The 19,264-nt window shown below is 35.1% G+C and overlaps 1 protein-coding gene across 1 annotated transcript in view; it reads left to right on the top strand.

Moving 5' to 3' along the window:
• The first annotated feature begins 4,909 nt into the window (after positions 1–4,909).
• LOC133651084 (platelet-derived growth factor receptor beta-like) overlaps positions 4,910–19,264 on the top strand; it is a 56,115-nt gene continuing 41,760 nt past the window's right edge. The window contains exons 1-3 of the mRNA XM_062049013.1: positions 4,910–5,028; positions 17,903–17,965; positions 18,070–18,164. Coding sequence (XP_061904997.1) covers positions 17,908–17,965; positions 18,070–18,164 — 153 coding nt within the window. The 5' untranslated portion in view covers positions 4,910–5,028; positions 17,903–17,907. The remainder of the gene's footprint in view (positions 5,029–17,902; positions 17,966–18,069; positions 18,165–19,264) is intronic.

Consider the following 19,264-nt stretch of genomic DNA (forward strand, 5'->3'; position numbering starts at 1 on the left):
AGAGATGTTTCATGAGAGCAGTGTGTGTGTGCCGTTGAAAGGCAGTGTCTGTTGCCAAGCAACTTGCGACGTCAGCGAGAGCGCACTCAGACGAAGCATTATTTCAGTTTGTTAGCTCAACAACGGCAGTTTGCCCGCAGTAACGTCTGTTGAATCTTTTTACTGAATTGTGTTAACGCTAGTTAACAAAGAGATTGAATGTACTTTGATGGCTGTAGTGTCCTTGTCCACAAACAGGGTATTGTAGAATTGCAAGCTTGTCACCTCAATCATTAATTTGTTGTTCGTTATTCCCTCATAGTAGTAGTAGCAGTAGTAGTAGTAGTAGATGTGTGTAAATACATGTTGTGTGTTGTTTGCTGTGTGATGTTGCCTCTTCCTATTTGATATCAAGTTCATTTTAGTGTGGTGCTAGTTGTTGCTTGCATTAGTAAAAGGATACTTCCTGCATTGCACTTGCTGGGCTTCTGACGCTGTCTTGCTGACATACAACACCATCAAAACTAGCGTGCCACATTGCATGAAACACATAGGTAACGGTGTACCGTAGGAAAATGAATTAATTACATTATACTTTACTAGTAAAATTAACCTCATTATTATGTAACACCATTTTTCCTAACATTGCAAATGAGTCAGAACACTTACACTACCGTTCAAAAGTTTGGGGTCACCCAAACAATTTTGTGGAATAGCCTTAATTTCTAAGAACAAGAATAGACTGTCGAGTTTCAGATGAAGGTTCTCTTTTTCTGGCCATTTTGAGTGTTTAATTGACCCCACAAATGTGATGCTCCAGAAACTCAATCTGCTCAAAGGAATAAATTAAAGCTGCAAGCAGCGTTGGTCGGGTCCGCATCTTTGGCTGGTGCTAGTCCTAAGTGTCCCAATACTTTGTCCAGTGGTAGTCCTGAGTGAGACCTACATAGAGGTTTTTGTTTAATGTCTCTACGATATTCGTACTGGGAGTTGGAGGAAGTTGTGTCTGTGTTTTTTTCCTAGGTGCTGCGGCACAGTGGTTGTTTTCTTTGAAGGCTCATAAAATCACAGCAGCGGAGCAGCATCAACGCAGTGGTTCTTTGAAGGCTCGTAAAATCAAAACCGTAGCACTTTTCAAAACGCTTTCATCAACTTTTAATCAAAAGGGTTCAATCTCTCTCCTGTAGTAGTTTGAAGCCGAAACAACAAACGCGCTCAAAGGAGATAATGTTTGATGTTTGGTGACCGCTTGTTACAAAAATTTTGTTTTGAAGGGGTAATATCAAACTTCCTGTTGATTTTTGCTGAAGGGTATTAACCTATGAAATGTATGTCTAAGTGAGACCTACATAGAGGTTTTTGTTTCATGTCTCTAAGACGTTCCTATCGGAAGTTACAAGCAGTTTTGTCTGTGTTTTCCTCTGAGGAGCAGTTTTGTCTGTGTTTTATTCAAAAATTGCGTTAGAGCGCAATTTTGAGTTTTGGGGTTCGTTTTTTTTAATTAGATCGCAATTTCCACCAGTCCTGATGTGTGTGAAAAGTTTGGTGAGTTTTGAAGGGGGTCAAATTACAGCTCAAAGAGGCAAAAATGAGTGTTTTTAGTAAATTTTTGTCTTGAAGGGAGAATTGGCAACTTCCTGTTGGTTTTTGCCCGAGGATGTCAAATTATGAAATGTAGGTCTAAGTGAGTTGAGTTGAGTTGAGTTTTTGTTTCATGTCTCTACGACATTCGTACTGGGAGTTACAGGCAGTTTTCTTCTTAGGGGGCGCTAGAGCGCAATTTTGAGTTTTGGGGTTTGTTTTTTTGACTAAAGAGTTTTGATCGCGTTTTTCTATGTGTGTGTCAAATTTGGTGAGTTTTGAAGCATGTTAAGGGGGGCAAAGTAGTGCGCAAAGCTGCGGAAAAATAATAATAATATAATAATAATAATAAACCTTACAAATTCAATAGGTTCCTTTCGTCCCATTGCAAAAGGAACTCCCTTTGGGATTCCTTTGACAATGGTCCTGTGCGGACCCTAAATACATTTTTATTTTTATTTTTGCATAGTATGTACGTATATATTATTAATGTTGTAAATACAAATCTTTATACATCTAGAAAGGGTGGTCCTAAAGAGGTAGGTATTTTTCGGAGGTTTTAAGAATGTAACAGATACAAGAATGTCCTCTTTCAAATTTTCTTGTAATCAGACATTACTTTCGGTATATTTAGATGGAATCTTTACCTTTACCCTATCAGCTGCCTCCTATCAAGTCTACCTGGTTGTCTTAAAACATGCTGTGGTACGAAGCCTGCTTCGTCAATTCTTACATACGTGTGAGTGCCATTAATGTAGCCCTCAGCCAATAGTTTTTCTTTTTTAACTCCACAGCGATTCGATTTGGCTCGAATTAAATGTTCGTGCATCGAAAAGTTTGCAAATAGAGGGGTTCGTAAATCGAGGCTCCACTGTATTTGAAAATGAGACTTAGAAATGTGATAATAAAGTAGGATGTACCAATGACACTTATCATAATCATCTCATTTTAAAATGTTGAAATTAAAAACATAATTATATTATCAAAAAATAATAATATTTATTAACACACAAAAGTATTAAAAATTGGCACCGTTGAGTACCTGTATCGATTCCTGGGTACCGAGAATTGTTACCATGTTGCAGGGATAATCAACTAAATTGTCTTGGGGGCCACATTTCTCAGAAATCTACAGACCAGACTACATCCCTCACCATTAGTCCTATTTTGTAGACAGCTATTTTGTCAAAGTAACGGGAGCGCTCTGCTTTTTTACGGAGGTTCTGCAAATAAGCTAATCAAAGATTTTGGGCACTCTGGTGTTTATAAGAAACTGCTGCAAAAATCTGAGCCTCTTGTTGAGCTGAACTTGTGGGCCAACAGTTGAATACCTCAAATGATAAAAAAAAAAAAAAAAAAAAGAGGACCTAAGATGGAACCTTGAGGAACACCACTAGTATAACTAATATAATTTGAACAGAAGACTACTGACTGCATCTGAAGAAAACAAGCTAGAGGGACACTTTAGTTACATAAATCACATTACAGAAAAATAAAGGCCAAAAAGGAGAGGACTTAAAGAGGTTCGCCTCAATTATGTTTGATTGATTGGAACTTTTATTAGTAGATTGCACAGTACAGTACATATTTCGTACAATTGACCACTAAATGGAAACACCCGAATAAGTTTTTCCACGTTAATCAATTCATGTTAATCACAAGTTTGGACCCTGAAGTTCTATGTATATTAGATGTTTGTTTAATGTTAAAATAACAATGCAATGATCTGCCAATGTGTTGTTCACAGTGATCCAAGTTTACCTATAGAAAAAGAGCACACTAGTCCACATCTGCGGTCCCCTCCAAGGTTTCTCGTTGTTCCCATTGGGTTGAGTTTTTTTCTTGCCCTGATGTGGGATCTGAGCCGAGGATGTCGTTGTGGCTTGTGCAGCCCTTTGAGACACTTGTGATTAAGGGCTACAACACCGTTCAAAAGTTTGGGGTCACCCAAACAATTTTGTGGAATAGCCTTCATTTCTAAGAACAAGAATAGACTGTCGAGTTTCAGATGAAAGTTCTCTTTTTCTGGCCATTTTGAGCGTTTAATTGACCCCACAAATGTGATGCTCCAGAAACTCAATCTGCTCAAAGGAAGGTCAGTTTTGTAGCTTCTGTAACGAGCTAAACTGTTTTCAGATGTGTGAACATGATTGCACAAGGGTTTTCTAATCATCAATTAGCCTTCTGAGCCAATGAGCAAACACATTGTACCATTAGAACTAGGGATGTCCGATAATGGCTTTTTGCCGATATCCGATATTCCGATATTGTCCAACTCTTTAATTACCGATACCGATATCAACCGATACCGATATCAACCGATATATGCAGTCGTGGAATTAACACATTATGCCTAATTTGGACAACCAGGTATGGTGAAGATAAGGTACTTTTTAAAAAAATTAGTAAAATAAGATAAATAAATTAAAAACATTTTCTTGAATAAAAAAGAAAGTACAACAATATAAAAACAGTTACATAGAAACTAGTAATGAATGAAAATTAGTAAAATTAACTGTTAAAGGTTAGTACTATTAGTGGACCAGCAGCACGCATAATCATGTGTGCTTACGGACTGTATCCCTTGCAGACTGTATTGATATATATTGATATATAATGTAGGAACCAGAATATTAATAACAGAAAGAAACAACCCTTTTGTGTGAATGAGTGTGAATGGAGGAGGGAGGTTTTTTGGGTTGGTGCACTAATTGTAAGTGTATCTTGTGTTTTTTATGTTGATTTAATAAAAAAAACAAAAAAACAACAACAATAAAAAAAAAAAACGATACCGATAATAAAAACAAATCCTTTTTACAGTTTTTTCAACAATTTATCTGGAACCAATAATGCATCTTGAAAACTATTGCCAACTAGCACTTTGGACTCCTATTTTTTTAAATTAGTGACCCAAATTTTGGACAGGTTGACCTACTTTTATTTTGGAAGCATTTCACTAGTAGACCAGTGTATTTTTCTTTGACCCTTCAGTGAGCTACTCAACATCTGTTGGCTCACTGGCAGCCTGATGGAGACCCATGATGTAGACTCATTAGACTAGGCCTGTGTTGATGAAGTAGACTCATTTGAGTATGGATCTCTGTTGTAGAAATAGACGTATTAGAGTAGATTTTTAAGACATGGTTGCTGCTTAGATGAGGGTAAGGGCGAAAACATCTAAATGTCTGCAAAGAGACGGCAGTTTACTACTGACCAGCGTGTGTGTGTGTGTGTTGGAGTCGATTGACTTCCTGTCGGGGTTGGCAGAAATACAGATTGAAAACAGACGTTCTCTCTCTCTCTCTCTCTCTCTCTCTCTCTCTCTCTCTTCTTCTCTCACAGTGAGTCAGTTTGTTTCCATTCGTCCAGCGACTGGAATCCGCGGCGAAGACGAAGAAAACGCAGAAGGAGGACGAGGAGCGTCAGAGTTGAACCGAACTTTACTCTTTGGGGCGTACTCATGGACATGTGAGTACTGCATTACTTTACTACTTTATGCCTGAAGATGATGAAGGTTTGAGTACAAAAAGGTGTGTTTTTTTTTTTCTACGCTTCAAACGTAGAAAACCCCCCAAAAATGTCATAAGTAATAATGGAAAAAGTCATTCAGTCATCAGCGATGACACATGTTGTTGTCTTGAGGAGAGCATCACACTCTCACCACAGCACATGTACAGTACACTATATGCTCATATGTATAGGGAAGATTTGGATCGTGGTAAATTACCTGCGTGGAGATAATTAAAATACCACTGCTGTGTATTTCTGCTACGTTTGTGCCGTAAAAAAAACCAGCCAGTGCTGTTAAGGCTTTTAAGTATTTCAAAAATACAGTCAAGCAGTCCACCACATCCGTGTCCAAATCTTACCAAAGCCCCGGGATTTCCACGAGACGTCGTCCCTAGATACCCACTGGCGGGCGTCTGTGACGGCCCTGACTTGCAGAACGACTACTCTATTTGTTGTGTTTGTATCAACAACACCACAGCAGAAACAACATCGTTCTCATTCCACTCCCACTAATCACTCCCCTGCATTTCACACCCCCGTGTCTGGTCGTAGTTCAGACCGGACCCAAAATAGCTTTTTTTTAGGATATTCCTATAAAAAAGATTCCGGTATTTTTAGACCTCCAAAACAGTATCTATTCTTCGTGCATTCTCTCAATTGCGTGACATTATGACTGAAAAACTGGACTTCAGGTCCCTCCTTGCCCATTTGGATTGGAATTCGGCCCCACCTTATCAGTGAAAATATAAAATAACACTGACATTCGTTTGTGCGACGTTTGGGCTGGTTTATGCCATACATTTTTTTGTTTGTGCCGTAACAATTTTTAAAAAATTTTTAAAAATTATTTATTCATTTGATAGGGAAATCATAATACAGGTACTGAGAAAACAGACGTTTATTTATTTTTGTCTCCCCCACCCCTCAAAAAAAATACAAAAATACAAAAAAAAAATTACAAAAAAATAATAAAAGTAAAATAATAACACCCCCTCCCACCTTCGTCCTACATTTCAGTCACAGTGGGTAGCAATGTACTGCCGTCCTCTTCACCACAAGCAGATAGAGAATCACACTAACTGACTAAAAGGAAGAAAAAAAAATGTCACAAATATACAGAGAAATGTCACTGAATAAAAACAACACCAAAAAAAAAAAAAAAAAAAAAAGTTGAGGTAAATGGAAAGGTTCATTGTCAACAGTGAGTGTCACATTTATCCTACAGCAGGGGTGTCCAAACTTTTTCCACTGAGGGCCGCACACGGAAAAATTAAAGCATGCTGGGGCCCTTTTGATATTTTTCATTTTTCAAACCATTCCAATATATATGGATTTATTTTGATTATTATTATTTATTATTTTATTTTACCTTTAGGGCTCCCAGGGATCATAAAGGGTCTAAGTCATTAAAATGTTAAAAACATGTCAAATTATTATTATTTTTTATTTATTTAACACTTACAGTCAATCTCTACAGTATATCAACTTCAGGTTGATTTAAAGTAAAAAAAAACAACTAAAAAGTTTTATGCTGTTTCTGTCAAAGACAACTTTGTTTTTTATAATAAAACTGAAATATGCAGTTTTTTGAGCAATTGCAAAAAAAGAAAACTAAAGATAGACAAAAGAATAAAAACAACACAAAAAAAAAAAAAAGGTTGAGGTAAATGGAAAGGTTCATTGTCAAAACATTGTCACATTTTTCCTATAGCAGGGGTGTCCAAACTTTTTCCCCTGAGGGCCGCACACTGAAAAATTAAAGCATGCTGGGGCCCTTTTGATATTTTTCATTTTCAAATCATAACAAAATATATGGATTTTTTTTTTTTTTACCTTTAGGGCTCCCAGGGATCATAAAGGGTCTAAGTCATTAAAATGTTAAAAACATGTCAAATTATTATTATTTTTTATTTATTTAACACTTACAGTAAATCTCTATAGTATATCAACTTCAGGTTGATTTAAAGTTAAAAAAAAACAACTAAGAAGTTTTATGCTGTTTCTGTCAAAGACAACTTTGTTTTTTATAATAAAACTGAAATATGCAGTTTTTCCCCCACTGCCCAAAACATTCAGAAAGCAATGTTTGATGTGAAGTAATTAGAGCCTTAAAAAGATCAATAATGCAGGACACCATTGATTTGAATTCATTATTATTTTTCAGTAATCACAGTGAAAAGATAAATAAAATCCCATTAAATATATTTGGGATCCAAAAGGTGCCCCACTCATAAAGTGATACATTTTTATTTTATTTTATTTTTTTACTTTCAACACTTAAGTTACGAGATCAACTTCAGATGTATCTGTCAATTTTACGTTTTAACTATTATTTTGTTTGTTTTATGCTCTTTTGTCAAAGAAAACGTTAATGTTTTTGTATGGCAACCACACAATATATGCAAAATTTTCCACATAAAACATTTTAAAGTGAAATATTTAAAATAATTGGAGCCTTGAATAGGTCTTTTTTTTTTTTTTTTTTGAGCAATGGCAAAAAAAGAAAACTAAAGATAGACAGAAGAATAAAAACAACACACACAAAAAAAAAAGGTTGAGGTAAATGGAAAGGTTCATTGTCAAAACATTGTCACATTTTTCCTATAGCAGGGGTGTCCAAACTTTTTCCCCTGAGGGCCGCACACGGAAAAATTAAAGCATGCTGGGGCCCTTTTGATATTTTTCATTTTCAAATCATAACAAAATATATGGATTTTTTTTTTACCTTTAGGGCTCCCAGGGAACATAAAGGGTCTAAGTCATTAAAATGTTAAAAACAAGTCAAATTATTATTTTTTTTAAATTTATTTAACGCTTACAGTAAATCTCTACAGTATATCAACTTCAGGTTGATACAAAGTTAAAAAAAACTAAAAGGTTTTATGCCTTTTCTGTCAAAGACAACTTTGTTTTTTATAATAAAACTGAAATATGCAGTTTTTCCCCCACTGCCCAAAACATTCAGAAAGCAATGTTTGATGTAAAGTAATTAGAGCCTTAAAAAGATCAATAATGCAGGACACCATTGATTTGAATTCATTATTATTTTTCAGTAATCACAGTGAAAAGATAAATAAAATCCCATTAAATATATTTGGGATCCAAAAGGTGCCCCACTCATAAAGTGATACATTTTTATTTTATTTTATTTTTTTACTTTCAACACTTAAGTTACGAGATGAACTTTAGATATATCTGTCAATTTTACGTTTTAACTATTATTTTGTTTGTTTTATGCTCTTTTGTCAAAGAAAACGTTGATGTTTTTGTATGGCAACCACACAATATATGCAAAATGTTCCACATAAAATATTTTAAAGTGAAATATTTGAAATAATTGGAGCCTTGAATAGGTCTTTTTTTTTTTTTTTTTTTTGAGCAATGGCAAAAAACGAACACTAAAGATAGACAAAAGAATAAAAACAACACCAAAAAAAAAAAAGGTTGAGGTAAATGGAAAGGTTCATTGTCAAAACATTGTCACATTTATCCTATAGCAGGGGTGTCCAAACTTTTTCCCCTGAGGGCCGCACACGGAAAAATTAAAGCATGCTGGGGCCCTTTTGATATTTTTCATTTTCAAATCATAACAAAATATATGTTTTTTTTTTTTTACCTTTAGGGCTCCCGGGGATCATAAAGGGTCTAAGTCATTAAAATGTTAAAAACATGTCAAATTATTATTTTTTTTAATTTATTTAACACTTACAGTAAATCTCTACAGTATATCAACTTCAGGTTGATTTAAAGTAAAAAAAAAACTAAAAAGTTTCATGCTGTTTCTGTCAAAGACAACTTTGTTTTTTATAATAAAACTGAAATATGCAGTATTTCCCCCACTTCCCAAAACATTCAGAAAGCAATGTTTGATGTGAAGTAATTAGAGCCTTAAAAAGATCAATAATGCAGGACACCATTGATTTTAATTCATTATTATTTTTCAGTAATCACAGTGAAAAGATAAATAAAATCCCATTAAATATATTTGGGATCCAAAAGGTGCCCCACTCATAAAGTGATACATTTTTATTTTATTTTATTTTTTTACTTTTAACACTTAAGTTACGAGATCAACTTCAGATATATCTGTCAATTTTACGTTTGAACTATTATTTTGTTTGTTTTATGCTCTTTTGTCAAAGAAAACGTTGATGTTTTTGTATGGCAACCACACAATATATGCAACATTTTCCACATAAAACATTTTAAAGTGAAATATTTGAAATAATTGGAGCCTTGAATAGGTCTTTTTTTTTTTTTTAAATTTGAGCAATGGCAAAAAAAAGAAAAATAAAGATAGACAAAAGGAAAAAAAACAGCCTGCATGGCAGCTTTGTGTCAACATTGCAACTTTTCTTAGTTAGATCTCACCTCATTCCGCTTTTTTTAATGTTTTTTATTTATTTTTGCAATAGCATTTCCAGAATGTGTGGCGGGCCGGTAAACAATTAGCTGCGGGCCGCAAATGGCCCCCGGGCCACACTTTGGACACCCCTGTCCTATAGTGTCTTTAATTCATACTTGTCAACCCTCCCGTTTTTAGCGGGAGAATCCCGGTATTCAGCCGGAGCTGGAGGCCACGCCCCCTCCAGCTCAATGCGGACCTGAGACTGAGTGGGGACAGCCTGTTCTCACGTCCGCTTTCCCACAATATAAACAGCTTGCCTGCCCAATGACGTCATAACATCTAGGGCTTTTAGAGAGTAGAGTGCACAACTGCGCACACAACAAGGAGACGAAGCAGAAGAACGAGGAAATTACAGACATGGCGACGCCGTAGACGAGCAAGATGAAGAAATACGCTTGCAAGTTCCAAAACGAACAAGAATTTCAGTTCATCCAGGACAGTTCGAAGGGGAAGGTGTATGTTGCCTGTACATTTTGTAGAACAGACTTCTCCATTGAACACGGTGGCCGAAATGATATACTCATCATGAACGGAGAAGATAAACATGACAATACTGCCATGTAATGGATAGCCACCGGAAAACTGAAATTCAAGTATTTCTTTTATTTATATGTAAATAAAATAAATATATATATATATATATATATATATATATATATATATATATATATATATATATATATATATATATATATATATATATATATATATAGCTAGAATTCACTGAAAGTCAAGTATTTCATACACACACACACACACACACATATATATATATATATATGTATATATACATATATATATATATATATATATATATATATATATATATATATATATATATATATATATATATATATATATATATATATATATATATATAAATATATATATATATATATATATATATATGAAATATATATGAAATACTCGAGTTGGTGAATTCTAGCTGTAAATAACCACGCCCCCAACCACGCCCCCCCCCCCACCACCCGCCTCCCGATATTGGAGGTCTCAAGGTTGGCAAGTATGCTTTAATTTAGCTATGTAACTAATTATGCAGCCCCAGGTCAAGTCAAATTGTTTTGGCGTACCCCTCGTAATATATTTAATTTTCTCTAAATCTAAGAAAAACATGAGGTCCTTAAACCATAGGGAGGCCTTGGGGGCAAACTGTGATTTTCCACTCCAATAAAAGTCTTTCTACGAGCTATTAATGATGCAAAGGTCCCTACAAGCCGTAACGGTTTTTAAGGTTATTCTAAAATACTTTTTCTGACTAGTGATGTCATCCAAAATCTCGCCAAAATTGTCCCGTTTGTTTGTGCTACAATTATTATTTTTAGTAGTTCTTATGTTATTAATGTGCTCAAAAAGGTTCATTATGTCTTCCTATTCATATACTTTTTCAAATGTTCTTGTAATCAGACCATATTTTCTGTATTCTAGATGGAATCTTTATCTTTACCTTGGTAAAGATTCCATCTAATATACCGAAAATATGGTCTAAATACAAGAACATTTGAAAAAGTAAATGTTATTAATGTGTTATTATAGCCCCCCCACACCCCGCACCTTATAAAAATCTCCCCAAACTTGTCCCAAACGCTTGTGCTAAGTTTGTGCTGCTATTGTTTTTGTCTAGCTATTGTAGTTTTTGTTATCAACATGTTAATACTCATAAACCCCCCCCCCCCCTCCACACACACACACACACACACACACACACACACACACACACACACACACACACACACACACACACACACACACACACACATACCTTGTCAAAATCTCCCTAAATTGTCCCATTTATTTGTGAAACAATTTTTTTTGTCTAACTAAAAACGTTTTATTATTCATAAATCAGCCAAATTTATATCAATTATATCAGGGGTCTCAAAACCTCTTTCCACGTGGGCCGGACGGGTAAAATCATGGCATAATAACTTAAAAATACAACTTCAGATTGTTTTCTGTGATGATCCGTTGCCCGGGTCATGTTTCGTTTTCGTTTAAGACTCTCTTAGTTCTGTTTCAGCACCCCTGGGTTTGTGTTTCTCGGTTGCCATGGGTGCTGATTATTTTCACCTGCCTCTGATTAGTGTTCGGGACGCTCGCCTCACAATGTTCGCTATTTCCGTGAAATACAACAAAAACGCTACCGACTAGAGATGTCCGATAATATCGGCCGATAAATGCGTTAAAATGTAATATCGGAAATTATCGGTATAGTTTTTTTTTATTATCGGTATCGTTTTTTTTATTTTTTTAAATTTTTTAATATTAAATCAACATAAAAAACACAAGATACACTTACAATTAGTGCACCAACCCAAAAAACCTTCCTCCCCCATTTACACTCATTCACACTCAGTCACACAAAAGGGTTGTTTCTTTCTGTTATTAATATTCTAGTTCCTACATTATATATCAATATATATCAATACAGTCTGCAAGGGATACAGTCCGTAAGCACACATGATTGTGCGTGCTGCTAGTCCACTAATAGTACTAACCTTTAACAGTTAATTTTACTAATTTTAATTAATTACTAGTTTCAATGTAACTGTTTTTATATTGTTTTACTTTCTTTTTTATTCAAGAAAATGTTTTTAATTTATTCATCTCATTTTATTTTATAACATTTTTTTAAAAGTACCTTATCTTCACCATACCTGGTTGTCCAAATTAGGCATAATAATGTGTTAATTCCACGACTGTATATATCGGTTGATATCGGTATCTGTAATTAAAGAGTTGGACAATATCGGAATATCGGATATCGGCAAAAAAAGCCATTATCGGACATCCCTACCACTAACCATGGCAGACTTCACGAGAGCCAACAACAACTACTTTGGGACAAATTATCATATATTTTTGAGCCTGAATATAAGGAGAACGAGCTACACGTTTTAGAAGCTGATCCCACAAATAGCAGTTTTGGTAAGTGCTAAACAGAAATACATACTACGTTCAAAATAAAACAATCACTTACTGTACAATGTCTGCTCTCACTGGGATGCCAACTGATGGGATGTGTGTATGTTTAGTATGAAGAATTAATCATGATCCTCCCGCAGGTTAGAAATAAAACTATCTTTGAGTCTTTTTCCCCATCTCCGAGTCTAAGTCACTTGTCACTTTCAAAAAACAAACAAAATTATGGCTAGTTGAGCAACAATCGTGTTCCCATGTTTAGGTTTTTACAAATTTTCACTAATTGGTTTTTATCTAGTCTGCACTTTGTCTGTGTTATTATTATTATTGGCTTTTATCTAGTTTTGCACTTTGTCTGTATTATTTCTATTATCATTATTATCGACTTATCTTTGCCTTATTCTATTTTTTATTTTCCTATTTTAATGATGTTGGATCTGTATGGTTGTTGTTGTTGTTGTTGGGGACAAGTGTTGTAAATTAGCTTTGGCTACAAACACTATGATGCATACATTGGATAACTGTTTCAGATGTCTATGTTTTTGTATTTGTCCCTATTTCAAATAAACCTCTATAATAATAATAATAATAAGTTGATTGTCAAAGTTGACCAACTTCTCGGTTTATGGCCACAACCTTCTACTATCTAGGTGAGAGGCATCATTTCGAATTTAGATTTAATTTTCACCAACTCAGAGGTGATCATTTGAGCAGCAGCTCAAAATGTCAATATGGTAACATAAGCTAGTTAGCTCTCTGTGATCACGGCTACGGTAAAAATAGTTCCTTGGTATTAGCGCTTATACTAACAATATCGCTAATACTTCGTTATTACTCAGGTCACGAAATGGAGTATTGTTGGAGGTTTTTGGAGGTTTTTAAAAGAGCTTTTTGGGAGGAATATACGAATCCAATTAGCTGCATTGTTAGCCACCTCGTACTTGCCGTATTTTACGGCTTAGAATGCATAAAAAAATAACAAACATATGTGTTCTTCTCTTACATAAGGATTGTGAACGATACAGTAGGCACACATCCCAAAAAAGAGCAATTCCCCCTTTAAGCTTTAAACGTACAACGTTTTTACGGCACACGCATTTTCAGAGTACACAACACAAAGCAGCACGTTTGACACGAGTCTGGTGAGATTTGAACACGGAAAGGGGAACGCGTGACGTCACGAGGCAAAAAGGTCATTTTTTGAATGACTTAAAAGCCTTAACAGCACAAAACATTTTTTTTCACGGCACAAACAGCAGTGGTATTTTAATACCTCCAATTACCAAAGCGGGCCAGCTTGACGCAGGTCGTTAAATTGCCTTCACACTGTGTTGGCAAAGATGTTGAAACATTCGTTCTTGTGGCCTTGGAATTTTAAGTAAATACAACGGAGAAACTACCAATTAATATAAATGTGTTGTGAACACATTTATATATACAATTACAATATACATGTGTTGTCGTTGTGGCTTGCGCAGCCCTTTGAGACACTCGTGATTTAGGGCTATATATATAAACTTTGATTGATTGATTGATTGAAACACAATATGCCACCGCAATACATTAGTAAAAAAAAAAAATCATAAACAGTCCAACTTTAAAAATCATACATTCTTTCACATTCTAGTAGCTGCCTGCTGCTCAGGGATGATTTCCTTTACTCCCAGCGAGACACACCAGAGTATTGACATTTATGGACAATTTTACATGTATGCTTAGACCGGGGGTCAGCTCTTTAGCGCCGCCCTAGTGGCTGCCTGGAACTCTTTCAGAGATGTGTGAAAATTGAAAAAGATGAAGAAATTTTTTTATTTTTTGTTTTAATATATTTTTTGTAGGAGAACAAACAAGACACAAACTGTCCTAATTGTTAAAAATTCCACTGTTTATGTCATACATGCTTCACTGATGAGAGTATTTGGCAAGCACCGTTTTGTCCTACTAATTTCAGCGATCCTTGAACTCACCGTAGTTTGTTTCCACGTACAACTTTCTCCGACGCTGCCGCAGAAAGACGTGTTTTATGCCACTCCTTCTTTGTCTCATTTTGTCCACCAAACGTTTTATGCTGTGCTTGAATGCACTAAAGTGAGCTTTGTTGATGTTATTGATGTGCTGGAGTGCTTATCAGGCATATTTGGTCACTCCATGACTGCAACCTAATCCATGCTAACATGCTATTTAGGCTAACTGCATGTAAATATTGCACCATTATGCCTCGTTTGTAGGTATATTTTAACTCATTTAATTTCCTTTACTTATATCCTCTGTGTATATAATTTATATTTGCATGTCTCATGACACATTATCTCTATGTAATATTGGCTGCGTTTCTGATAGTTGTTTGTGTGCCATGTTGTTCCAGACCACAGCAAACGTTACCCAGCTTGCAAAGATTGTAATAAATCCACTAGTAGAAGACAGCCTCCCGTTTTCTTAAACTTGGACACACACATCTATACCTTTGGCCATTCTAAGACAGTCATTTCCAGGAGTTATCTCACCTTCTGAGAAGCCTCCATTTTACTAATGATTTGTGTAGAATAAAAATACATATAGCTAATATAGCTGATAAAGACACTTACATCATGTGTTGCCTTCATCATAACACTTATATAAGACTTTTAAAATAATTTTGATAGTAGGCTAATATAGCTAATATAGACACTTACATCATGTGTTGCCTTCATTATAACACTTATATAAGACTTTTAAAGTCATTTTGATAGTAGGCTAATAGAGCTAATATAGACACTTACATCATGTGTTGCCTTCATTATAACACTTATATAAGACTTTTAAAGTCATTTTGATAGTAGGCTAATATAGCTAATATAGACACTTACATCATGTGTTGCCTTCATTATAACACTTGTATAAGACTTTTAAAGTCATTTTGATAGTAGGCTAATATAGCTAATATAGACACTTACGTCATGTGTTGCCTTCATTATAACACTTATATAAGACTTTTAAAGTAATTTTGATAGTAGGCTAATATAGCTAATATAGACACTTACATCATGTGTTGCCTTCATTATAACACTTATATAAGACTTTTAAAGTAATTTTGATAGTAGGCTAATATAGCTAATATAGACACTTACATCATGTGTTGCCTTCATTATAACACTTATAAGACTTTTAAAGTCATTTTGATAGTAGGCTAATATAGGTAATATAGACACTTACATCATGTGTTGCCTTCATTATAACACTTATATAAGACCTTTAAAGTAATTTTGATAGTAGGCTAATATAGCTGATATAGACACTTACATCATGTGTTGCCTTCATTATAACACTTATATAAGACTTTTAAAGTCATTTTGATAGTAGTCTAATATAGCTAATATAGACACTTACATCATGTGTTGCCTTCATTATAACACTTATATAAGACTTTTAAAGTCATTTTGATAGTAGGCTATTATAGCTAATATAGACACTTACATCATGTGTTGCCTTCATTATAACACTTATATAAGACTTTTAAAGTCATTTTGATAGTAGGCTAATATAGCTAATATAGACACTTACATCAAGTGTTGCCTTCATTATAACACTTATATAAGACTTTTAAAGTCATTTTGATAGTAGGCTAATATAGCTGATATAGACACTTACATCATGTGTTGCCTTCATTATAACACTTATACAAGACTTTTAAAGTCATTTTGATAGTAGTCTAATATAGCTAATATAGACACTTACATCATGTGTTGCCTTCATTATAACACTTATATAAGACTTTTAAAGTCATTTTGATAGTAGGCTAATACAGCTGATATAGACACTTACATCATGTGTTGCCTTCATTATAACACTTATATAAGACTTTTAAAGTAATTTTGATAGTAGGCTAATATAGCTAATATAGACACTTACATCATGTGTTGCCTTCATTATAACACTTATATAAGACTTTTAAAGTCATTTTGATAGTAGGCTAATATAGCTAATATAGACACTTACATCATGTGTTGCCTTCATTATAACACTTATAAGACGTTTAAAGTAATTTTGATAGTAGGCTAATACAGCTGATATAGACACTTACATCATGTGTTGCCTTCATTATAACACTTATATAAGACTTTTAAAGTCATTTTGATAGTAGGCTAATATAGCTAATATAGACACTTACGTCATGTGTTGCCTTCATTATAACACTTATATAAGACTTTTAAAGTTATTTTGATAGTAGGCTAATATAGCTAATATAGACACTTACATCATGTGTTGCCTTCATTATATCACTTATATAAGACTTTTAAAATAATTTTGATAGTAGGCTAATATAGCTAATATAGACACTTACATCATGTGTTGCCTTCATTATAACACTTATATAAGACTTTTAAAGTCATTTTGATAGTAGGCTAATAGAGCTAATATAGACACTTACATCATGTGTTGCCTTCATTATAACACTTATATAAGACTTTTAAAGTCATTTTGATAGTAGGCTAATATAGCTAAATAAGACACTTACATCATGTGTTGCCTTCATTATAACACTTATATAAGACTTTTAAAGTCATTTTGATAGTAGTCTAATATAGCTAAATAAGACACTTACATCATGTGTTTGTCAATACGTGGACTATGGGAAGTTTGTTTTCCCGAGATGCAAGTAAAGTTGGACTGGACATGGCGTGAAGGTAGATACATATTTATTTGAACACTAACAAACTACAAAAAAAGGGAGCAAATAAAACGCGCGCACAATGGCGGAGAACAAACTTGACTAATGAAAAAAAAAACTATCACTTAGGCAGAGTATGGGCAAGAAAGAAAAACACTTACTGTGACATGAAATGACCAGCCTGAACTATGGTAGCATGTGTACATGGGTAGCAGAAGTCCACAGTAGCTAGGGTAACAGAGTTAATGTCGCCAGGCTGACTCCCTGGCAACAATGGGCTTAAATAATACAGACATGATTTGCGACAGGTGCGCGAGTGCAAAACGTGAGACAGGTGAAACTAATGAGTAGTCATGGTGACAAGGCAAGGGAGTGAAAGCAGGAACTAAAAAGTGTCCAAAAACCAAGCAGAACATAACTAAACAAAAACATGATCAACAGACATGACAGTGTTGCCGTCATTATAACACTTATGTAAGTCTTTTAATTTTTCGCGGCTCCAGACGGATTTTTTTTTGTATTTTTGGTCCAATATGGCTCTTTCAACATTTTGGGTTGCCGACCCCTAGCTTAGACCAGGAGGAAAGAGTATGCAAAACTCCACAGCAAGGTCTGAACCTCAGATTCCAACCCAGAACCATGCGGCTGTAGGGCAGATGTGCAAAACACATACTCCAGCTGCCTTCAGTCATCACATTTCTAAAGAAAGCCGACTAGAAGAGATGAGCTGCACAAATGTAAAAAAAAAAAAAAAAAGTTTAAAAGACAAATCCTGAGTGTCAACTAACAAACACGCATACTTGGTAACAACTATTGGACGCTATTGTCACCCTCAGAAGCCATGCTCGTGTCCAGCAGACAACACACAGGAAGTCTGACACTGCTGTACTTCCTGTTTGGTGAGCAACAACACCTGAGTGTGATCCACCCAATACACAACTAATGTCTTTCTGTCCTGCTCTCTGATTGGCCGGATGTGCTTACTATGTTTGTGTGTGTGAAGGTGTGCTACTGCTTCATCCTGAGGGGGGCGACAGTCTGGAGCTGCTTCCACACGCCTCCGAGGTTCTTCTTCAGAGGCACTCCAACTTTACCGTGGTCAGTACCACTTCACCGTCTAATGCAGGGGTGTCAAACTCATTTTAGATGGGGGGGCCACATGGAGAAAAATCTACTCCCAAGTGGGCCGGACTGGTGAAATCACGGCACGATAACTTAAAAATAAAGACAACTTCAGTGAACAATGGGAGACCGGGCTTTCTGCTCCGCTGCTCCCAGTCTGTGGAACGCTCTCCCTGACCACCTGAGGGCACCACAGACTGTGGATGCTTTTAAAAAAGGCTTAAAACCCTTCTTTTTAAAAAAGCCTTTTTTTTTTTTTAGATATATGCATACTAGTTTTAGCTATTTGGCTGTTCTAGTTTTTATTTTTTTTTTATTATCTTTTTATTTTTTCTAATTTATTTATTTATTTTATTTTATTTTTTTAATACACTGTAGCACTTTGAGGTTGTTTACTCAATGTAAAGTGCTTTTTACAAATAAAATCTATTATTATTATTAAAAAAAATATATAAAAATCAAATTACAGGATGTTATTTATGTAGTTTGCTTACATCGTGTGGTATATTTTTTTTATTTTTTTACATATGTAGCATAATCTAGAAAGACACAAATAATTGCTATTGTGACATCTAGTGGACACAATTAAAACAGCAGTTTCTTTCATTCAAAAATTTTGGCTCATTTTTATACTTAGTAAACTCATCCCGCGGGCCGGATAAAACCTGTTCACGGGCCTGATCCGGCCCACGGGCCTTACGTTTGACACCCCTGGTCTAATGGTACCCGTCTGTCATTCAGAATGGGTACCGAACTCTGTACTTTTATCGGTACCGATCGAATTCCGTCTGTACTACTGAGTACCGACTCACGTAAAATCAAACGGTGCCATATTTTGATACCTGACGTCACGTCCGGTTGCAGACTCTGACCCGCTCAAGCACTTGGCGGGCGAACAGGCGTATTCGTAGCGGACTGCCACTAATGTTTGTAGATAGGTAGGTCTTTGTTGTCGTTGCAAAAATACGACGGAACTTTGTTTTCAGCACAAACTCGTTCAAGATTAGACAAACAAACAGTGTACAGGGTTACAGAACAGGAACACCGATGGGTAGCCACTAGGGTTGCAAAGGGGT

Source organism: Entelurus aequoreus, linkage group LG05, assembly GCF_033978785.1.
Source record: "Entelurus aequoreus isolate RoL-2023_Sb linkage group LG05, RoL_Eaeq_v1.1, whole genome shotgun sequence".
NCBI lineage: Eukaryota > Metazoa > Chordata > Actinopteri > Syngnathiformes > Syngnathidae > Entelurus > Entelurus aequoreus.